The sequence below is a fragment of the Nothobranchius furzeri genome, chromosome 9 (assembly GCF_043380555.1).
Source record: "Nothobranchius furzeri strain GRZ-AD chromosome 9, NfurGRZ-RIMD1, whole genome shotgun sequence".
Lineage (NCBI taxonomy): Eukaryota > Metazoa > Chordata > Actinopteri > Cyprinodontiformes > Nothobranchiidae > Nothobranchius > Nothobranchius furzeri.
In genome coordinates, this window is record NC_091749.1 from 43,296,181 (window position 1) to 43,320,861 (window position 24,681).

The window sequence follows — 24,681 nt, forward strand, 5'->3', positions numbered from 1 at the left end:
CGTTTTGAAAAAGGTAATTAGACATGACAAAAATAAACCCTCCAGTGATGCAAACCCAACCTAAAAAGTGTAGCCAAGGCTTTTTCATCACCAAATTAAGAAGTCAACACGTCACAAAAGCTTTTAAAACAACACAGAAACAGCGTCACTAAATCATTGTGTCCACACACACGCAAAAAACAATGACATTTTTTCAATATTTGCGTTTTCTAAATTTATTTGGAGCAGGAGTCTGCAGCCTTTATGAATGAAATACATTTTTACCACCTGTCCTGCTAAAGATATTTCATAGTTTTCTTATTTTGTTCATTTATACACAAGTAGACACAGTTTATGCTACGTTGTAAATGTTTTAATATATAAAAATTGGTATATTATTATTGTTATTATCATCATCATCATCATCATCATCATCATCATCATCAATAATTCAGAAATAGGTCTTAAAAGCTTAACAAACTGTAAAAGTCAACACAAGAAAATATTGTGTAGAACTGTGCAGATATGTCAGTCCAGTCAATATTAACAACAAAAACAACAACAATAGTAATAATATTTTTTTTGTTTATTTTATGTTTTTCTTTTTTCTTTTGGCATGATTCATTAAGGCACAGGGAGTAACATGTGTAAATGATTAACCAGCATATTAATAAAATAAATTATGAATATTTTGTCATTAAAAATATGTTGAATCAAATCCACTGAATGGAATGCTGATGTTCTCTTTCCTGTGCTGAAAAGGTTCACTAATTTTTTAGATGTTTTATTGTAAATATAATTTGTTTTTCAGTGTGGAAATTCTATTCATAAACAGAAATAAAGCACTGAAGTCTTAATACCAGTCTACCTACAACCCTCCATCGATAATGCGTGCTGTGTATGTGTCTAGGTGTCTACACAGGAACTATTGTTGTATAGTCTTCTTCTTCTTCTTCTTCTTCTTCTTCTTCTTCTTCTTCTTCCGTACACTTTTTGAACATTTTCTTCTCCTTCAAATTTTGAATTGTTTTGCTTTCTGTCCTGAGCTGTGGTAAAGCACAAATTTCCCCACTGTGGGATCAACAAAGTCTTATCTAAACTAAGCTAAATTCTGCTTTGTTGAATGTATTTGTTCACATTAAAAAGGGCTTCGTCTTTAAAGCATGTGCGATTACATTGTTAAAATCAGATAGCCCACATTATTTATGTGAGAAACAGTCTACATAAAAAAAGTAAAATAACTTTCTGTACTCTGTCGCCATCAAGTGGGCATTGTGTTTACACTACAGCACATATTTTTATATATAATTCGCTTTATACAGAAGGTAACAACATTAAACAACTTTTAATACATGCAGAAAATAGAATATTTAGTTTGAGCTGCTGGTTTATAAACAAGCTAAATGTTATTTCAAACATGATGCTTCAGCAGCTTTGTGTGTATGAAATAGGTCTAGCTAGAACTAAAACGACAGTGGCTAGCTTTGCGTTAGTGTAAAATCACAACAATAGGTGAAGGCAAATGCAGCAATACAGAAAAATGAGACATTTTATGACATTACGCAACAGCAGTCGGCTCACGTTCCCGGCACGTGCTACGAAACACAGTAACAAACATAGTGTTGGCCACAAATAAACCATTTAATTCACCATAACTTCATTTTTAACACTTTCTGATAAAAATTCGCAGTATTTTCAAGACATAACAAAAAATGAATGGAAACGATACATTGGAGGATGTGTAAAAAACGTAAAAAACGGCCTGTTGTTGTACGTCATTGCACGTTTCAACCAATCAGAGCACAGAAATGCAAATAAGCAGATTGTTCTAGGAAGTGGGCTGTTAGAGCTACTTGGGCTAGTGTGACTAGCTCTGTTTTTCCTTTTCCTTTTTTTCTTTTTCTTTTTTCTACACCAGAGGGGGCATGGTACACACCAGGCTGCTGTGCTTCAAAGCCACAAGAAGCATATGAAAACCAGCGTGCTACGGCTGTCGCCTTAAAGCTCCCAGGAGTCGGTCTCTGTTTCCCAGCTGAGGTAAGTAAGCCTCGTGTTGTTGCTGAGGACTAAACGATGTTACATTCTCTCAATTTTAACATACTTATTATTGATAGCACACGTTCGAGCTGCTTTTACGTTTAATACACGTAACATCTGGTCAAAGGTTTATCTTGGTTCATCTTGGAGAGCAACTCTAGTAAGTGTGGGTGGGAAGAAAACAGTTTAGCTATTTTTCTGGGATAAGTGGTCAAAGATCTGATGGGGAGTCCTGAATATCTCTTCCTTCACTTGTATAAAGGTCTCTTAACTTCTTCACATCCGTCTAAAGCCTGCCACATTAACCAACGGCTGTAGGGTTGGTCTCCTTCCTTGTAAGGTAGTGGTGAGTCGTGAGTGACAAAGGCTAAGAGCTGAGTGAAGGCAGCCGCTCCCAACCTGGACTCAACCCTGTTTTACCGATAAGTCATATAAAGTCACTTAACTTTAAAAACCAATATACATGTTTGATGCAGACGCTTGTTGTGTTTGTTATTATGGATGAAAAAACTAGCCCTTCACCAACAAAGGCTAATAAATACACAAAACAACCACAAGGTGGTTACATTTGTGTTTAAAAAAATTAATTAAAGCTGAATTTACGTTATTATGTAAATACACCACACATTTAGGCTTCTGAGATGATCACTGTCACATGACTAAACAAATACACCCCCCCTCCCCCCACCCTCCGAAACAGATAAACAAATAGAAATAAGATGGAAAAAATAGTGGTTGTTAATATCGACCCAGTTTCATTCATTGGACCATTTTTTTTGTCAGTCTTTAAAAATGAGAATAATTAGAAAAAACTACATTTAGAAAGTTTTTATTTATTTGGAGGGAAGTTTGTAAAATCAGTTAGAAATAGTGATGTATTTCAGTTGTTTATCAATTTTTTTTCAATATTTCAAAAATAACATTTTATAAATGTACTACCTTGTTATTAATTTTCTACCTTTTTTTAATGCAAAATTTTCAAGACATGACCAGAATGAATCACCCCAGTTCTTGCGCCTCATTGGTCCATTAAGACATTTATTCATGCAATAGATTGGTATTATTCTGGGTCATTTAATGAAGCTAATTGTAAGATGCTGGGTGAGATTATGGACCTGTGTTTGTTTGGGCATGAGGCTTGGTTACGTGTGTTGCTTGTGCTGTATTTAAAAGATTAAGACTGATGCTACTTTTGTAAGCAGTGGTCTTAATTTAGAGTTGTGTGGCATTAATATTCTGCACTTAGAAAAAGTTCCTGTTATCCTTAACATAGGTAAAACAGGGGTTTGTCCAATAGTTAAGCATATCGAGGCTTTCAAATATGCAGATGTAAAACAATGGCAGGATAACAAATGCGTCAATAACTGATGATATTTTGTAATTGTTATAAATATATGAGAGTAACCATATAAACAAGTGCAGAAAAACACGAAAGAGTCTTTCCCCCAACATTTTTCACCACAGAATTAGATACTTTCTGTTGATGTTTTTTTAGACTGCAAATAAATGAGAGCAAAGATAATGTAGGGTTTCTATTTGTGAAAAAAAGGTATTTTATTGTTTTTCACGCTATATTTAAGATGTAAATGATCTTTTTTTTCTGCAGATCTGACCACACCACTGTGATTTGAAGAGACTTGACCTCAACACTTTTTTTACACCTTTGGAGACTTTCTGTTACTGGAGGCGTTCTTGAGCTAGCAAGTAAAACACCCATTACTCTTTTCTTCCTGTTGTGTTGATATCTGTACTAATGACTGAAAACACAGCTAAAAGAGACATTTCTCACCTCTTTCTATGGGACTTTTAGGCCACACTGTGTCACAACTTCCTTTTTTCAGTGGAGTTTCTCTATAAATTAGCACTTTGTATTGTCCCTTTTGCCTGTGAACCGCTCAGAGGACTGCTGTTGTAAATTTATGTTGAATATTTTTGAGCTGAAGAGGGTGCTAAACTGAAGGTTTTAGGCTGAATTTGAAGTTTTTAAAGAAAATGCACCAAAATGCAAAAATAACTACACATGTCTACAACACTATAATACACATATTTATACACATTATCAGCAACAAAAAGTAGATTTTGGTGGGACTTGCTCTTTAATGCTTTAAGAGAAAAACCTGTGTAGGTGCATTTCATTCCTGGTTATGTTGGTCAGCGGACAGCTGCTGTTATTGTGCATGCACTTATGCATTTTGAGTATCATCAGCTTCTTTTTCTTTCATATAATTAAGCTTCCTCTTGGCAATGTTATAATCAAGGTTAGTCCTATTAATAACCCTTTGCGCCTCGTCTGACGGAGATAATCTCACTTTATGTTCCTGCAGATCTGGTACTGTCACTTACAAACAAGAATATCCAGGTCAGTCAGAGCTCATGCATTTATTTTATTTATTTGTTATTCCACTCTAGGTGGAACACTAATGCTGGTATTAATTAGTTCAAATAGTCAGTATTTTATTGGATAAACATTTAAAAAGAAAGCGTGTTGCTACATTTTCTCTGTTATGTTGCTTTTATTCATGTTTTGTGCTCTATTGTTTTGGTTTTGTGCAGCATAATCATGAGCGCCCACGAGTCAGACCTGCGCACCATCTCTCCAGAGATGCCGGCGATGTTTGATGGCGTGAAGATGGCTGCGGTGGCCACAGTGCTCTACGTCATCGTCCGCTGCTTGAACCTCAAGAGCCCAACCGCACCTCCGGACCTCACCTACCAGGACACACCACTCAACAGCTTCCTCCTCAAGTCCTGCTCTCAGCTGACCAAAGAGTGAGTTGCGTTCTTAGCTCTGTGTTGGTCAATTAAGGCGTTGCCATTGAGACGAGGCTGCTTTCTGGCCATCTGGGGCTGCGTTGAAGGTAGCAGTTTGACTAGCGGCGGTCTTGTTTGTCATCAGTGTTGCTGAGCGTGTACCAGAGGTGTTTGGCTTCAGTGTCTAAGGTTGATGGAATTAAACACTAGACTACACTAATCCATGGTAGAATGGGTTTCTCACATTTGTATGATGAATAAAGACCCATTCATGGCCCACATGGAGATTTGCATTAATGATGACGCTTGTCTTTCTCTTAAGAATAACTGATGCAAACTAGCGGAACGTGGTCAAGCTAAAACCTCCCTTCATTAAATGCTTCTTTCAAAATTACATTCTGTGTATAAATCCAGATTCTGTTTCAACTTTTCTCATCCACAAGGTCTTCTCTGAGCCTTTGGGAGCATCTGCTTGTATTAGAGTGGGTTACACAGCCCCTTTGCCTTTCAGCTGCAGGGTCAGTGAGTCATAGGTCACCAATGTTATTTACACTTGTGTGTTATCATTACCTCCTGAACAGCCATAATCTGCTGGCCCTGTGTGAACTGAGTTGAGCAAAGATCTGGAAACTCTCTGTGCTACTAATGTTTCAGAGTCAAGTCATGTTTGTTGTTGCATAAGCAATCAATTACTCTCTGAGAGGATAGAAGGGTGATCTGAGGTTGACACTGTTTTTGTTTCTGTGTTTGGAAACATACACCCAGGGGGGAGTTGACACTCACCACAGTGCAGAAGTAATCGTTTGAGTTTGAGCTGACAGTTTTGTTTAGAATTGATTATTATTGCAATTCAACAAGCCAATGGTTTATTTGTTAAAGCAGCAAGTTTAGTAAGAATGACAATAGGATGATTGTTAGATCAATTTGAGTCTACATCAGTTATGTTAAAGAAGACATTTTGGGGAATTTTCTCAAAGGACACCATCTAGAGGTAGAAGAATGTACAGCACCTTAAGGCCCCCCCCCCCCCCCCCCCACACACACACACACACTTTTATGGTTATAGCTGGAAGCAACGCCTCTCATACATGAACACGCTGGCCCACAGAGCTAAAACACAATCACTTGCTTTACAATCATTAATCCCATGTTATGCTGTTAATTCATATATCCATCATCCATCCATCCATTTTCATCTGCTTATCCGGAGTCGGATCGCGGGGGCAATAGCCTAAGGCGAGAGGCCCAGACTTCACTTTCCCCAGCCACTTGGGCCACCTCCTCCGGGAAAATCCCAAGGCGTTCCCTGGCCAGGTGAGAGACACAGTCCCTCCACCGTGTCCTGGATCTACCTTTAGGTCTCCTCCCGGTTGGACGTGCCCGGAAAACCTCACCAGGGAGGCGTCCAGGAGGCATCCTGACCAGATGCCCGAGCTGCCTCAACTGGCTCCTCTCGATATGGAGGAGCAGCGGATCTATTCCGAGCCCCTCCTGAATGACCGAGCTTCTCACCCTATCTCTAAGGGAGAGGCCAGCCACTCTTCGGAGAAAACTCATTTCAGCCGCTTGTATCCGTGATCTCATTCTTTCGGTCACTACCCAAAGCTCATGACCATAGGTGAGGGTAGGAACGTAGATCGACGGGTAAATTGAGAGCTTCGCCTTCTGACTCAGCTCTCTCTCTTCACCACGACAGTCTGGTACAACGCCTGTGTCACTGCAGATGCAGCACCAATCCGCCTATCGATCTCACGCTCCAGTTTTCCCTCACTCGTGAAAAAGACCACGAGATACTTAAACTCCTCCACCTGGGGCAGGACCTCATCCCTGACCCGGAGAAGGCATTCTACCCTTTTCCGAATCAAGACCATGGTCTCAGATTTAGGGGAGCTGATTCTCATCCCAGCTGTTTCACACTCAGCTGCAAACCGCTCCAGCAAAAGCTGAAGATCACGTTCTGATGAAGCCAACAGGACCACATCATCTGCAAAAAGCAGAGACCTGATCCTCAGGCCACCAAAACGGATGCCCTCCACACCTTGGCTGCGCCTAGAAATTCTGTCCATAAAGGTTATGAACATAATCCGTGACCAAGGGCAGCCTTGGCGGAGTCCAACTCTCACTGGGAATGAGCCCAACTTACTGCCGGCAATGCAGACCAAGCTCTGACACCGGTCATACAGGGACCTAACAGCCCGTATCAGAGGGCCTGGTACCCCATACTCCCGGAGTACCCCCAACAGGGCCCCCCAAGGAACATGGTCAAACACCTTCTCTAAATACACGAAACACATTTAGACTGGTTGGGCAAATTCCCACACACCCTCCAGGATCCCCCTAAGGGTATAGAGCTGGTCCAGTGTTCCACGGCCAGGACGAAAACCACATTGCTCCTCCTGAATCTGAGGTTCAACAATCCGATGGACCCTCCTCTCCAGAACCCCTGAATAGACCTTACCAGGAAGGCTCAGGAGTGTGATCCCCCTGTAGTGGAACACACCCTGCTGTCCCCCTTATTAAATAAGGGGACCACCACCCCAGTCTGCCAGTCCAGTGGGACTGCCCCCGATGTCCACGCGATATTGCAGAGCCGCGCCAGCCAACACAGCCCCACAACATCCAGAGCCTTAAGAGCCTTTTTTTCCCAGAACTGCACTGCTCTGGGCGGCTGCATGTTGGAGTAGGGCTGCAACAAACGATTATTTGGATAATCGATGAATCGGATGGGGTCTCAACACGATTAATCAATTAATGGGATTATTGGGGGGGGGGGGGGGGGGGTTGGAAGAGTTGTGTGACACAACGAATCGATGACGCAATTCGTTGCCTACACTTTTAATAATCGATTTTTATCGATTTTATCGATTCGTTGTTGCAGCCTTACTGTTGACTATATGTAAGTTTTTGCCTTTTTCTTGGGCATTTTTTCTTCTAGTTTCTCTAGAAAAACTGTATTTTTTTGGACACTTTACTTTTCTGTTTCTGGTGCTGTGAAGCTTGGAGGATTTTTACTGCTATTTTTTAGCTTTTTTCACTTTTTGAGCATTTGTTATGATGCGTAAACATGGCAGCAAGCTGTTTACAATTGGGAGCAGCTGATTAACATTGGAAAGGCTGAAGTAATACCTCAACTGAAGCCACAAATCCCAAATGAGCTAAAACGCAAGAAGCAAGGATGCAGAGCGGAGTTATATATATATAAATAAATAAATAAATAAATAAATAAATATTTATATATACAGTAATCCCTCGCTACTTCGCGGTTCGTTCATCGCGGATTCGCTGCTTTGCGGATTTTTTTTTGGGAGCATTTTTCAGGGGGAATTCGCAGATTCGCAGTATCTTTCACTGATTTGCGGTATTCTTCTATGTGAAATATCAAGAAATTCTTGTTTTTTTTCCATCAATTTCATCATAAAATGCACTTTTTGTAATAAAACTAAAAAAAAAACAAGTAAAAAAAATTTTTCTTGAGTTTTTCCCACAAAAAGAGAATGTGATCATACGATAATTCAATATAGTACTGTATGTCAGACAGGTCGACTGGATTCGGGAGTTGAGCTTGTAGGGAGTGTGGTTTCACAGACGCGGAAGTGATAGCGTCGGTGAAACGCCGGCTGATCTAGGAAACCCCGAGCGTTCGAGCGTCAACGAAGTGACACGGAAATGCCGGGCTTTCCAGAAGTAAGTAAGATAACTTACTATGAGCTGATAGTTCGTTGGATTGATCGGTAGGTTGGAAACTCTGATCATGAATCTGAAGAAACGATGACTGAGTGGTGAGCTGGAAAGGCGACTTCCGTTTATAGCCGCGGTTTGTGACGTAGGTGCGACGTGGAGGGAATCCCCGCGAGGGGCATGCTGGGAGTCCCTACTTTGCGGATTTTCACCTATCGCGGCCAGGTCTGGAACGCATCTACCGCGATAAACGAGGGATTACTGTAGTATTAAACCTTTATTTAACCAAATGAGTCAATTGAGAACTCATTCTTATTTACAACAGCGATCTGACCAAGAGGCAGCAGCAACAGACACTTAATTATCTTTACATCTTTACATCAAAGAAAATCAGATGAGGTAAAAACATTCAAGATCTAAATAAGATAAAACAATTAGACATAAATACAAAGCACTGTTCTCATAAACAATATGTAGAATCAATCAAAACAGACTTAAAACAGTATTTACGTACTCAGAAGCAGCCTCATTGATCAGAAACTATTGATTGCAATGAATTATTGAAGATAGATAATGGGATAGAGAGCTTTAGTGATGTTTGCCGCTCATTCCAGTCGTTGGGAGCAGCAAACTGGAATGAGGAGCGGCCAAGGGAGGTGCGAGCTTTGGGAATGGCCATAAAGATTAAGGTACTGGAACGCAAATTGCGCTGGTTGTTACAAAGTCCCATTTTGACCTGACAAATCTTCAAAGGCATTTGAACCACTTCTTAGACTTAGAACTCTACTTTTGTGTCCTTGGGCAAGAAACTTAACCCACCTTGCCTGCTAGTGGTGGTCGGAGGGGCTGGTGGCGTCTGTGCTCCACAGCCTCGCCACTGTCAACAATGTAGCTCCTCACAGCTCCTCCTTACAGTGTGTGAATGTGTGTATGAATGGATGAATGATACACTGTAGTGTAAAGGCGCTATACCAGTGCGGGTCATTTGGTATTGGGTAAAGAAGCCACCACACTCCAGGGATTGCACCATCCTTGAGGTGACCATGTGCTCCATCACTTTGCAGACCACGGACATCAGAGCAATAGGTCTGTCGGAGTCTGGGTCCCCGGGGTGTTCCCCAGGCTTCGGAAATGGAATAATTAGAGTGCTTCCACTCAGTGTGCAAACGACCAGTCTCCTATGCAGTATTAATCAAGGACAAGACCTCCTCCAAGAAGAAATCACCTGCATGCTGAAGCATTTGTACCCTTGTGAAGACCGACTGTGCGATATTTACTAGTGGTGTGCATCTCTACCTGCCTCACGATTCGATCCGATTCCGATTATCTGCCTAACGATTCGATTTGAGTCTGAAATGCATCACGATTCTTCACACAAAAATTCTCATTACTTAATAAAAGCAGTAGAATAGTTTTCAGTTTCTTTTTGATTTCGAAATCCCTGAAAACAGAACATTCATCTATTCACTATAGTGAGCAATAATTTTTAAAGTGTGCTGCCTATAATTACTTAAATAATATAAGAAATAATGTTTTCGGTATAGCTTTAAGATAGAATACTACTGAACTTAAAAATAGTAAACAAATACTGTGTTAAGTGATTCTTTCACATCCAGGATCCCAAAACCGAAATTAGCCCAGACATCCTATTTAAATGTAACGGGTACATCTTTGATTACTGGTAATGTTGGCCCTGTATCCCTGTCCGCCTTTTGTTTTAAATTGGCGCTAGGGCAACGCAGTGCACATGTCATTGCAACTCTGCCCCCAGAAATAATTATAAAACCTCAAAACTTTATTGTCCTGCATAGACATAGGCCAGGGGTCGGCAACCTGTTTCCATCAAAGAGCCATTATTACCCGTTTCCCACAGTAAAGAAAACACTGGGTGCCACAGCAGCCGCGGCGTTATGGGCGGGGCCTACCCTCAGACAGCAGAGAGCTGCTCACAACAGGTGACAGCAGCCGGTACCGGTCGCTCGTGTACGTCAAAGTTATCTTTCATAAGACGATAATCAATAAAACAATTGATATAAAATGGATCCAGAAGTTGTAGCCCGTCTCTGCCTACAATATTTTGATATTTTTCACCCTGTTGGTGGTTTTACTGAGCAGGTGCCACTTTTGTCATATGTTTCTTTTTAAAACATGTTTAGACTGTTTAGAATTCAAATCCAGGCTCTGTCACGTTTGATTGTTGTAATTAAACTTTGTAGGTGGGGAAGGTCAGAAAAGGGTCAGATCATTTTGTTTTTCCCTCATTTACAGCGACGGAGACAACGGCGCAGTGCGCCTGGCTCTGGTGTTAATCAAGTTTAATTTTATCTCTTTACAACAATTTTCACAAGAAAACAGAACAGTTAAAAGCAGGGCTTGTGTTGTGTTGACCGGATAGTTCCCGTATTTGACTATTTATTTTGACGGAGAAAGAATAGAAAGAATTACCCCGACGCATGCAGACGAATTGACACTTTATTCGTTTCGCGCAGATGTAGCTAGATCACCCAAGAAATGATTCCCATCTGAGCTGGACACTGCTCAGCGCAGCTCGCTGTCAGCGCGTACATACAGCGCACAGCGAGCTGAAGATGTGGAGAGGGGCTTGGAGCACGTCGTAGAACCAGAGCGCATGCAGGAAGATTCCTCTGACTGAAGCGATACTTGTCACTTAGAAAATGTTCCCTGATTATGAAACTTTGGCTGAATAGTGCTTGTTCCTGTCTCCAATGTGGCGACACATCCAGGAGCTGAGGAGAATCCCAGAATCTCACTTCCTCGTCAGCTCAGAATGCGTCTATGATTACGCACAAGCGTGACGTGTCAACCCGGTCTCACAGTAAGACCAGGTTGGAACTGTTCAGGTTTACGCAGACAATCTTTACATTTAGAATTAGCTTAAAATATAAAGCATTTTTTTTAAATATCCATTCATTATTTTACAAGCACAGAGAGCCGCATCAGATGGATGGAAGAGCCGCGGCTGCCGACCCCCGACATAGACATAGACATAGGGAGAGAATCTCATTATGTCACGTTGCTGCATCGATGCGGAATCATGCACGGCTGAATCGCGATGCATCTTAGAATCGATCATTTTTCCCACCTCTAATATTTACTAACCTTCTTACGACTGATGGTCCTTGTTGGGACCAAAACTCTGTCCTAATACGGAGTACTCCCTAGGGGTGAGGTTTACAGATAAGATGTGAATTGAGTTTTTGTTACAGATAACTTTAGGAATACACTGGTTAGTGCTATGGTAAGGGTTTGGGTTACGGAAGTCGATACAAAGTCCTAACATGGATACAAATACAAGAATGTGTGCGTGTGTGCGCAAGAGAGAGAGAGGGGCCCCAATTGTGGCTGTGTACGCTATAATTGTAAAAAATTAAGCTGACTACTTCACAGTTTTCGCCTATTGCAGGTTATTTTTAGAACGTAACTCACACAACTAAAAAGGGACCACTGTAATGGCAAATATTGAGCTGCACTCAGTATTAAGTTGCATGGAGCTCTATGGGACGGGGGCGGGGCTTAGCAAAAACAAATCGACATATTGCCAACGTTATATATCACTTTTACGGATTTATAAAAAAATCATACATAATTTCTGAATGGGGGGAACTCCGGATTGCAGATTTAACAGTAATCACACCTCTTATACGTTTGTACCAAAGTCTCAGGACAAGCTATTTAAAATCTGATGTTTTAACCCTAATCATTTAAAGTTTAACATTTTTGTCTACTTTACTCTGGACTTTCACTCCTTGCCTTCACACTGGTGTAACAGCTTCTTTTTAGTGTTCCTAATAGCTGTGGAGACCAGTCGCTCACACGCCGTGCAAGAGAAGATATAGAAGGCAACAATAATCAGACTGGGCCGATGTGTTCTTACACTGTTGTAACACAGACACAGAAGAGCCTTTTAATTAATACAAATGTAAATAAAGGTCATTCTTGACAGTATTTGCCCCACCCCTCAATAACAGGTGTTATCAATAGGTAAACACTGTCATATAAAGATGATCACCTCCAATCTAACACCCTACCCTTGTGACAACAGTGAGATCATCTTCCTGTCTTCCAGCTCATTACCTTCCAGAAAGACAGGTTAATCTTTAACCCTAGTTACAGTGCATGGTGTTAGTAATCACATTATCACAACCTGGGAGTGGTCTGATCTTTGTCGTGCAGCAGTTGCATAACCATCTCCTCTAGGTGCAGCGATTGTTAGAACAATGAAAAAACAAGGTTAGAGTGGTTGTATAACTGCTGATCTAACCATACTCTTGACCCTCTGCAGCTATTGATTGCACCTGTGTTGTGGTAGCTTTACTGTACCTGCTGTGTTTGCCTCATCACTCACAATCTACCATGAAATGTCCTGATATATTAAAGGGAACTATCTTATCCTTTCAAGTTGTTCACATCATATTCTTCCTGACTTAGAAATGAGATGGGGTTTCAGGAAAATGTGCAAGCAGTCGCTGTTATGCAATCACCTGGATCCTGCTGTTACTTCCTACTGAGATGTTGCTGGAATTTAGTTGTCTGTGCCAAACATAACTTAGCAAAACATAATAGAAACACTCATTGTGTGTGCCTGATGCTGTAATGGAAAAGTTTTCATATGCAAAATATCTTCCATGAAGTTCTGATGTTTTTCAAACTGCCTTTGCTGATGTGTGAGTGCATGTTTATGTTGTGCTGTTGTAAAAACGGCAGTAATGTAGCTCATTTTACAGAATCACCTTGAATAACATAATACTGTGTTTTGTAGGTACATTCCTCCATTGCTGTGGGGGAAGAGCGGTCACCTCCAGACGGCCCTGTACGGTAAACTGGGTCGGGTGAGCTCGCCTCACCCAAGTGGAATCAGGAAGTATTTGCCCATGCAGGATGGGGCCACGTCAACCTTTGACCTCTTTGAGCCAGTGGGTGACCATCGGACAGGAGGTGATGCTCTTGATCAAATTTAGCCTTTACTTACCAACATTTAAACCCAGTTCCTCTGGGTGAGAAAAAAAATAAGTGAACAAATTTTCTAAATAGCGTAATTTACAGTAGCTGAAAGTAGATTTTGACATAACATCGCAATGCATTCATGGAGGTAATCCTAAACAAACAGATGGGCATTTTTTCCCTCTGCTTGTCACAAAGTTGTATTTTCATCTCCTAAAAATGTCCAAATGAGAAGGAACTAAGCACCGCTGCTGAGGAAGGTGAAAATCAGACTCTAAATGCCTAGATCAGATTTCAGAGAGGAGATTTTCATCCCTTTTCCAAAGCCGGGTAAGGTCTGTGACCGTAAGCTGCAGCTGGAAAGGGAATGGGCCAAGGTCAAGATGGATGTGGAAGAGTGGATTAGATCAAGGGGTGCACATATATTTGTTCAATGAATATTGCCGGTGGGAAGGTCATTTATCTCAGAATGACGAGCCCATACTAGCACTGCTCTGACATGAATGATAAATGTCCCACACATGTATAGCGCCTCTCAGAGTAAGAACTCCAAAGCTCTTTACACTACAGTTTATCATTCATCCATTCACACACATTCACACACTAATGGTGATGAGCTACGATGTAGCCACAGCTGCCAGATGTGGGGTTATCTAGGAGGCAGTGGTGAAATTGAAGGGGTTCAGCTAAACGTCTTGGCTAAACAGCACATCCATCCAAACGTGGATGAAAAAGGCTTTTGACTAGAGGTGGGTGGTATGCATAAAGTAGTAACACAAATAATCACTCAAGCAAGGGTAAAAAAAAAGTACTCGGAGAAAATTTACATGAGCACTGTGAGTAAAAGAAACTGAGCATTAAAGTTACGTTTTTGTTTCTATTGCTTTGCTTTTACTGACGTCCAAGCGCTCTGTCTTCTTTCAACTGGCGAATGCGCTTTCTTTTTCTAGCATTAGCTGCACTTGCTCAGTGTTGTTAACTGTAAAGTACGCTATTACCTGGACAAAAGAACTTTTTTTTTTACCCCAAATGTTTTTGCAAGTAGAAAAAGAACTCTGGTTAAACTGAACAGTATTTTAAAATACCATGGTTGAATACTCTCATTTAACAGCTGCAAGCCAATCTCAGGATGTAATAAATATTCCAGCCTTCGTTGGCAACAATAAACCAATCTTGGAGAATTTAGGACCACTGCTCCATCCGAGCTGCTTAGCTCAGTCTGAGTCAGCGCTACAGAGGACATGATGGAGCATCTTTTTTTTTTTGAGAAGCAATTAAATTTAATATTTGGGTTTTTTACAACTCCAAGTTCAGACTCCAGTTTACGCTGATTGCCTAAATTATTAGTTTAATCCAGTATTTGTTCGTTTTCCACATCCAGTTAGTCGTCTACTTTTCCATGTATTTGAACCAATCAGACTGTTGAAGATTAGGTTATGATGTCACGGTCAACGTTCAGATTCCATCTGCACCTCAGTTATGTATTGTAGTTTGGTTTTATTCAGCTGTAAATGTACTACTGCAACTTGTGTCTAGTTTTTTTATTTTTCATGCAACACCTATTGATTGTTTGTCCGTCCTGGATGAGGAACCCTTCCTGCTCTGATCTTCCTGAGATTTCTCCTATTTTGTTGTTCCTGATAGTGTTCTTCCTTTTTCCATGTGGAAACAGATAGAGGGTGTTATGAAACACGTTTAGGACTTTTTTTTTTTTCTGTCTGAGTTTATGAAGCATAAAACTATAAAATTAAGAAAAATAACTGATTCTGTTTGTGCAAAACAGATAAAAATTCAAAGAAATTTATCCAAATCACATTTTCTGCCAGGTTTCTTAAATTAGTTCTTTGTTGTTTTTTGACTTTGACTTTTGGCTTATGAGAACAGTTTTAAAGATGGATTCCCTTCTTTAAAAACTTCAGATGACCCCTGACCCCTACCACCTTAACACTGACCACATTATCTCAATAACTGTAAGACCTACATGATCTTAATCTCTTAAATAGGCAATGTCACAGTTTAATCCTGTTCAGTAGAAGCTTCATTTCACAGACTGACAGTCTAAGCCTTCATTTTGGATCAGCTGTTGTATTTTTCTTGTCTTTTATCACAGTGAAATGTTTATTAGGCGAGTCAGAAACTCTCCTTCATACATGCTTTCGTTCTTTTTTTAAACACAGAAACAGTTTTGTTTACCTGTTTGTAGCTACAGTTTCGCCGACAGATCTCCTTCATACATTTGCCAACATTTTCTCACTTGAACCCCTTTCGTTGGTCACTCTACCTGTTTCATCAGATGACATCACCATGGTGATATGTCCTGGTATTGGTAACCACAGTGAAAAGCACTACATCAGGACCTTTGTGGATTACGCGCAGAAAGATGGCTACCGCTGTGCTGTGCTGAACCACCTTGGTGCCCTTCCCAACATTGAACTCACATCTCCACGCATGTTCACATATGGTGAGACTGAAGGATCCTCTTACTTACTGTTTTTAATACCAATTACTTCTGGGAACAGTGATCATGTTTTTAAGATGGCTAAGCGAATTGTAGTTTAGCTCGATGACCGCTGCATCATCGTTTGTGACTCAGGTAAAAGCTTTGGTAACATTTGTTTTGATGTACTTCAGACAGATCTCAGCACGTGGTGCTAAGTTACAGGCTACCTCCTCATGAAGCATACAGAAGAATAAGCTGAATTTCAAAAATAGCTGACATTATGGTTTAAACACTCTCAGAGAGGCAGGTCTGGACAAAAGGCACCTTCAGACAGAAGTGCTGACCAGAAAAAAACCATGAAACATGTCGTACCCTTGCAGAGGTGTTGCTATGGATTGATGGTAACTCTATATCTTCTCTTTACAGGGTGCACATGGGAGTTTGCAGCCATGGTTGGGTACATTAAGCGGGCGTATCCTCAGACCCAGTTGATAGTGGTGGGCTTCAGTCTGGGTGGGAACATAGTCTGTAAGTTCCTGGGTGAGAACAGCGTGAACCAGGAGCGGGTGCTGTGTTGTGTGAGCGTCTGTCAGGGCTACAGCGCTCTCAGGTGGGTTCTTATGTCTTTACAGCATGCATTTACCTCATCACACACCAGGACTTCATGTACACACATTTCTGTTAACACAATCCATTCACATTAAGGCATGTCTACCAAGCATCTCTATTCAGCTCTATCATCTGACCTGTCGGTTGTGGATATCTAATATTTTAATGCATTATTATTGACTGTTGTTTTTAATCTAATTTGTCCCTGAGTTTCCCCGTCTGACATCACGGCTCCACCCATGTGGCTCTTTGTCCTGCAGATTAAACGGGACATTCAGCATCTTTTGTGTATTTATCTTTTGTTTCTCAGGGCTCAGGAAACATTCCTACAGTGGGATCAGTTCCGACGCTTTTATAATTTCCTCATGGCCGACAACATGAAGAAAATCATCCTCTCACACAGGTACAGCAGTTGCAACTCAACACAATAGCTCAGTGCTGCAGGAGACATGGCTTTTACCACATTAACAACATTTCCTGGCAATTCTGCCAGGAGCATTGACTCAAGTTTTAAATATTGCAAAGAAATCTTTGATTTTCTTTTATAATGCATGTTGTAGGTGTGTAGCTTCTCTGGTCTGCTCTAAAGGATTCTTCACGCTTCGTACTGATGTCCACAGATAATTGTTTTCTTCACACAGATCACAGAACAAAGTAAAACTTTGTAGGATATTGTGAAAACTAAAATAATAAACAAATGTCTTGTTTCAAACTCACATTTGTCTCATTAATATGCAAAAACATTTCAGAGGTAACAAGGCAAAAACAGCATTACCGTGCACGCCTGTTTGACCAGCAGTAGAATGATATCTTAGGCAGATTATTTTCCATCTTTATCATAGTTTTCATGTTTCTTTCATCTCTACATTTCTTCCCGCTACTGCTCACACATTCTTCCAGGTCACGTCACTTGTAATAGTACATTTTTCTCTTAAGCACAGGTAATTTTACAAATAAAATAAACACAATAAGCTATAATACCTTGTTACCCATTGCCATAACTGACCGTGTTATTATTAATATATTATTATAAAACAAAATTAACAAGGAGGCATTCTGAGCTGAATGGAAATAAAGATAATAGATTATACATATTTTTAATGGGTGAAAAACAACCCTCAGTCTAGTAGAAATAACTACTACTTGGTTATTTCTAATGACTTACTAAGTTCAGCTCTTTGATCAGACTGAGTGATGTACGATGGGACCATTTATACTTTTAAAAAGCTGGGTTGAACTGATGTGTTTTGTGTGCTTGTAACAGACACAGTCTGTTTGGAGGAAGCTCGGTTAAAACGATCGACGCAGATTACAGTCGGCTGTACACGGCAACGTCTCTGATGCAGATCGATGACAACATCATGAGGTGGGTGGAGGAACGCATCAACAGTCCTCCTTGTTGATCAGATGAAGGATTGATCTCTCATGTCTGGTGTGTTAACAGAAAATTCCACGGCCACAGCTCCCTCAAAGAGTACTACGAGAAGGAGAGCTGTGTACATTATATTCACAACGTAAGATCTTTCACGTGGAACAATCTCATGCTTGTTTCCTTTGTCTGGTGTGATTCATGTGTGGAGTTTTATGGCTACATTTGCAGGTAAATGTGCCACTGCTGCTGGTAAACTCTGCAGATGATCCTTTGGTTCACGACTCGCTGCTCGCCATCCCTCGAACGCTAGCAGGTAAAAATCAGCTCGTATCCCTGGCAGCCAGGCAGTTTGTATTTTTGCCTTGGTCAGGATTATTCTGGAAAACTATGAAATACAATTTGTTATCTTTACTCTTATGATCAACAAAATCTCCAAAGACTGTTGCAGGTAAAAGTCAAACAAATCATCATTTTATATTCACTCATAATTTTATGGTCTGGTCTAAAATTTCACAGGAAATTGGAGCAAACTACTAATTACTTTATGGCAGACTACATTCAGTTTATGAATGTTAAGTAGTTAACAATAGACTTGTTAAAAATAGTGACATATTTGTAGTCCATGCACCCTGACAGGAGTAGGACACCGTGCTTGTCCGGCCTAACGGCTGTAGCTGGTGGGCTGGCTCCATGTTCCTCTCCAGGACAGGGTGGAGCTCAGAGCTAAAGTCCATGATTAATGTGTCTGGCGTTTTGTTGCAACTAAGAGATTCAAACCTCATTTAACTCCTTCACAGGTTCCCAAAATGAGCCGAGTCACATGTTTACATATAAATGGCCTTCTAGCGTTCTACAACCCCCCAAGGCACTTTACAACACGGTCATCCACCCATTCACTCACACATTCATGTGCTGGTAGTGATAAACTACATTGTAGCCACAGCTGCCCTGGGGTGCACCGGTCCCTCCGATCACCAGCAGGCAAGGCGAGTTACGTGTCCTGCCCAAGGACATGACGGCGGCAACAGATGGGGCTGAAACGTGCAACCATCCGGTTGCAGAGCGGGCAGTCGCCTGTCACGTCCCCCATGTTTAGATGTAGTTATTATTAAAATGGTGACTACTTGAACTTCCCATCACCTATCCAGCTGACTGCTATATTTAGAGTTACTGGAGCTCACGCTACTTCTTCCTTCAGAGGATTGAAAGTTTCTCCTGAGAGACCAATGACTGGATTTTCTGTTTCGTTTAGCCAATGCGGTCCAGTGACCATCAAGAAAAGACCACATCCAATTAATTTTTGTTGGTGCTTAGAGCAGCTTGGATTAGAGGTCTAGATTAAATAAAAAACCAACAGAAATGCTTAGGAGTGTTATTCGCGTGCCTTTATGACCAGACCTTCTTTTTTAATCTATGAGCTGTTGAGCAGAACATTTTGTTCCCACCTGTCACTCAGCGCTTGCTGAGGCGGTGGGTTGAGGGTCCGGACGAGCGCTTTTCTGTTCAAGAGCAGCTCCACGACTGTCACTGTGCAGCGGTGAAAGCCCTGTGGGATCTTAATCACTATTCATCCACATCAGACTATCCCACTAACCCAGATAGGAATGGGAAAATAAAGGAATCAGGCCAATCCTTTCCTTGGGACCGCTGTCTGGTGGTCCACAGCTGCACGACTCTGCAGAGGTTCTACCCAACAGAGGGAGCTTAATGTAGAGAAGGCCTACTTTAAATCACTGCAAATGATGTCACTGGGTAGATGACCGGCACTAACAAGTTCTTTATAAATGGTTTTTATGTGAAGTAGCCAGTCGGCAACACCGACATCATTTGTCTGAATATGTGAACACAGAAACGGTGGAAGGATGCAAAAAGACAAACACGTTCTGAAGTTGTTGTTGTTCTTCACACTAAAACAATTTCACATGCCATTATGTTTTTAATTTTTAATTTTTTGGTTACATAAAGACGGGTACGGGCGTGTTCAAATAACTTGGGGCATTTTTTTCCACCCAACTATTTAAAAGACTCGATCAAACAGCCTGAAAGGCCTGTCTGTCAAGGTAAACCGGCATCAACCAGCCCTTTTGTCCTCTGTTTTTAAAATCACGTTCTTGAAGCCGTGTGTGTGCGTGCATGTGTGTACGTGCCGGCCGGCCAGCCGGTCTACACGTCAAAGTGAGGACCAAAACACATTTTTTACCTGCAAACTGAGGACATTGGTAGCAAAGTGAGGACGTTTTACTGTTCCTCACTTTGGGACAGTGTCACAGAGCTCTACTGGTTATTTTTAGAGGTATGGTGTGAATTAAGTTTTAGTTAAGGTTAGGGTAAGGAGTAGACTGGTTATGGTTCGAGTTAGGATTAGGCACTGGCACAATCCAGTCACTAAAATGAATGGAATACATGAACGGTCCTCACAACGCATGCTAGACTAGAGTGTGCGTGTGCGCATGCGTGCTTCCTTTTAAACACACCCTCTCCATCTGTAACAGATGTAGAATATTCCTGTCACACAATATGAGTATATACAAGTGTCCTAGTTGGTTTTCCCCGTGCTAATGCTGAGTGGTTTTGACGAAGGTTCATTTCATTGTTCTTTATCCTCCAGCTAAGAAGTCCAATGTGATCTTTGCCCTTACGCTCCACGGAGGCCACCTGGGCTTCTTTGAGGGCGAGGTGCTCTTCCCACAGCCCCTCACCTGGATGGACAAAGTGATCGTGGGTTACGCCAACGCCATGTGCCAGTGGGAGAAACAGAAACCACCATGCCAAAGCAGCCACTTCAGCGAGGGCGCCTGCCAGGAGGAGGAAAGTTAAACCTCTGTCTCAGTCCTCCTCCACCTTCTCACATCTCTACACTCTCCAGCACCACGATCCCCTCACCGCAATGAGGAGACACTTATTTGTCTTCTGCCTTCTGGTGCTACCCACCATTACCCAGCATTGTTTCCCAGTCACACACACACCATTACACTCCTCTATAATCACTTTGTGGTGTTGAAACAGACTAGAAACTAACTGCCTTCATTCCCGACGCATAGACAGAACTTTTTCTTTTCCTCTCTCTTCATCCACTCAGCAGTGACACTTGGGCCAATGGCGGCATTGACCAATCAGGCTGAGCTGACATTTTAAGGAAATTGGGAGGATAGTTTTAGATTAGTTAAAAATGAGCACAGAAAAGCCTTCATGTGCATATTTACTGCACCTTTATGCAGCTCACTGCTCATCACCGCCAAGCCCATATAGCCTAGTCTGCTCTCTGTGTGTGTGTGTGTGTGTGTGTGTGTGTGTGTGTGTGTGTGTGTGTGTGTGTGTGTGTGTGTGTGTGTGTGTGTGTGTGTGTGTGTGTGTGTGTGTGTGTGTGTGTGTGTGTGTGTGTGTGTGTGTGTGTGTGTGTGTGTGTGTGTGTGTGTGTGTAACAGAGCTGTAATGAGTACATTTGTGTGCACCTGGTCTACCAGGAGGTCAGGCCTCATCAGTGGTCATGTTGGTGAGATCCAAATTGTTTAGTTTTAAAGTATCTGTTGTTGTTTTTTAGCCACTCGTTAGAAGTATTACAGTGGGATTTATTTATTATTTCCTGCAGGCGATAACGATTGGCACTTCAGTTTTCCACGTTCACCAAACATAAACCAGGAGTCGATTCCTGACGGGATCCACACACGCACTTTGATTCAGTGCACTTTACAACGTGTTACCTGCATCCTTTTTTCTTATTGGTCAAGTACTGATGCATCTTATAGTTTAGCTGTGCTTTAGACAAAGAGGAAAAAGGGAGTAGGGATGATGATGAGTTTTGTTCCTCGTGATTTTGTGTTTAGTGTCTCTGAGCCCTCTTACTTCCTCCTGCCTTTGATGGGCTGCAGGTTCAGCTAACACTCGGATGTCCTCGTCGTACTGCACAGACACTCAACACACTCCGTTTGGTGCAAACGATGGAAAGGACAGATCAGATCTAGTTATTGCGTTTTGTTTCTGAGCTGTGAGGTTTGATAAGTAGGAGGGCTAAAGATGCCAAAGTTAGACCAAATGTTTATTTCAGTGACTCATGTGTTAAATACTATGAAAGAAGAAGATGGCTTTTAATGATTAGGAGTATTTATTTTTTCAGCCACACGTCGGTTTTTGCCACTGGGTTTAGGACTTTAAACGTTGCAGCATGAATTTAAAATCGACCAAACGTTGTCACAAACCTGTTGATTAAAGCGTACCATAAGGCAGGGACCTGTGGACTTGTCAGAAGCTGAACCGAATCAGTAAAAGGGCTTTGGGAGATTCTTCCAAGACTTAAGTCCAGCCAAGAAATCTGTGGTTAAACACTGTGATGATGAGACAAACGGTGGTTGGACTTGACCTGACTGACAGCAGTGCCTTCTGTTGGGCTGTTTTACACCTGGCTCACCGTGTTTCTGTCTTATGGTAGTAACATTTAAACACACACACAGTTTGTGTTTCCAGTGCTCTATACTTGCACACTTACAGCTCCTAGAAAAATATCTTTTCAATGTTATGAACTAAAACCATGATATCTTACAGGTGTTAAGCCTTTATTTTGACTGTAGACATAATACTGTGGCAGGGTTTAGTGTTTTTTTAATAATACTGATATGATTTTGATGAAAGCTGTTATTTGACATCAGGTTAGTTTTGTTGCTAGTTTCAGATTAATATCAATCCAAGTAAAGAGTAACTGAAGCGGGATTCAGCCTTTTCCTTTCAGCTCAGGGCCGCCGTGAATAGCGTTCATCTTTTCAGATCTGGACTCTGTAGACCTCATTGGATTCATTATGTTCTAAGTAAAGCCAGGCTGACGAAAGGCATAATTGAACTATGACATCATAGGTGCGGAGCTGCCCTTGCTTTTCTGTCTCCATCTGCTGTCAGAGAGAGGCAGCTACACCTAGCGGTCATCTCATCCACCCAGAGTCATTGAAGCTGGCTCAGCTGGTCCACACCTCTCACAGATAAACCAGGGTGTGTTTCAGACGACACCAGCACTAAACCCAGTCTGTGTTAAGAGCCATTTGTGTTCTGTTTGAGACCTTTGCCTTTTTCCAACTTGGCACAAAGAATGCAGGTTTGGATGTATTATTTAGACCTATTTTTTCCATTTAATTGTTATATTTGTCTTGTTTTTTTTCTATTGTTTATTGTTATTTTTGCTTGTGCAAATGCAGCAGTGTGAGAGTTGATACAGTACACAGCGAATGTCATATCACCACCTCTGAGCCACTAAAACCAAAACATCTCTTCCATTGTTCACTTTGAGGGTAAAATAGAAATGTAAAACTGTTTCAGTTTTTGTAAACGGGAATTAAAAGAGTGGAGATACATTTCTCCTGAAATGTGGAATCAACGTTGTTTTCTTGTGTTCTAAGAATGTGCTCCTCTGTGTTTATCCTAATCCCAGTGATTCAGACATCAGGGTTACAGGCACATCCTTAAGAGATTTAGAAATCTGACGATTTAAATATCCCGCTTATTACTTTAAATGTAAATATATTTACCACCAGTCCTTGTACTGAGATTGAACGTTGCTCGGTGTTGTATTTTTGGAACAAGTCGATCGATTCATGCAGCGTGTTGCAGTCATCATCACACGGCTTTAACTTCCTTTTAACAAATTTATCTAAGGGGTGATCCTTTAAAGGGACAGTGCTCTGAACCCTGAGCGTTTTATGTCAAAGAAAACCAGTGGTGTGTGAAGTAAATGTGTGAGAAAATATGAGTATTGTGAATTAAAAATAAATTATTTTCAAATGAAAAATGGTGGCCGGGTGTTTTTTAAGCTGCTGTAAGTGTTTTTATTTTTATCTACTGCTCCAGCTTTGCTTCATTAACACTCGTAATGAAATATTTCAGACACTCAAAACACTATTAAAGAGACTTCCTGTTGGTTATTTCAGAATCAGAGTACGATGGTTGCAGTATAACAAGCCCACTCATTCTGTTGACTTAATAATGCAGCTGCATCCATAATCTGCTAGAGCTTCTCTCTGCTTGGTTTCTATTTGATAGAAGACGAGAACAAATGAATACCAACACATATCTAATGAATTTTACCTTAGAATTATAATGAATTACAATTTATTATTTTAAACTAATGTTTTTTTATCTGGAGAGTTTTGACCTGTGCCTTTCCTCATGGGGAAATAGTCCCCTTCAACCATTTCAGATCTTATGACGTTTATTTCTGTGTAAATGGTTGGACAAACATCTTTTAGCTCTGAAAGAACCCTAGCTTTAGGTAAAATATACCATGTCTGATTAATATTGAGTCACAAAGTTTGTTTTCTCACTTAAAGAGCAAGTCACCCCCAAATTAACTTTATTTTGCCGATAAACTATATAAACGAGGGTCTAATCGTGCTGCAGACACTTGTCAATAACTTGGCCCTTTAGTGCGTCTTAGTGAAAATGTAAATAGTCTGCCTAAAGCTGTCAGTGTTGCACTGTCTTCAGGTAAAACTGCACTACATTTGAATTTAAATCTGCCATCTCTATTGGCTAAGAGGTACCCTATGATGTCACAATGCCGCTGTAAGCCTGTGTGAACTTATCGGCTCCACCCACTCGGTCTGCCAGGCAACATCTTCTTGTGGTGCATTTTTCAAACAGTAAACAGGAGTGGAGTAAGACTGGTAGGGGGTGACTTGCTCTTTTAACACTGTAAAAGTAACCTGTAAAGTGTTTTTTAATCAACTTTCCCACTACCCAAACTTCACATTACATGGTTGGTTACAGCTGAGACTGGACACGCTGGCCACATCCCTTCTGGCTGGGATTTGTTATAATTAAAAATAATCATAATTTGTGAATGAATGACAACATGAACGTTATAAAACAGCAT

General features: G+C 41.1%; 1 protein-coding gene across 1 annotated transcript; it reads left to right on the top strand.

Annotated features, from left to right (window-relative positions):
• The first annotated feature begins 1,804 nt into the window (after positions 1 to 1,804).
• Positions 1,805 to 20,909, top strand: LOC107376844 (monoacylglycerol lipase ABHD2). Its single transcript, XM_054732316.2, has 12 exons — positions 1,805 to 2,016; positions 3,623 to 3,720; positions 4,341 to 4,375; positions 4,570 to 4,785; positions 13,226 to 13,401; positions 15,701 to 15,868; positions 16,274 to 16,457; positions 16,767 to 16,859; positions 17,721 to 17,822; positions 17,901 to 17,970; positions 18,057 to 18,141; positions 20,437 to 20,909. The coding sequence occupies exons 4-12, from the start codon at positions 4,577 to 4,579 to the stop codon at positions 20,643 to 20,645; spliced, it is 1,296 nt and encodes a 431-aa protein (XP_054588291.1). The 5' UTR covers positions 1,805 to 2,016; positions 3,623 to 3,720; positions 4,341 to 4,375; positions 4,570 to 4,576; the 3' UTR covers positions 20,646 to 20,909.
• Positions 20,910 to 24,681: the final 3,772 nt, after the last annotated feature.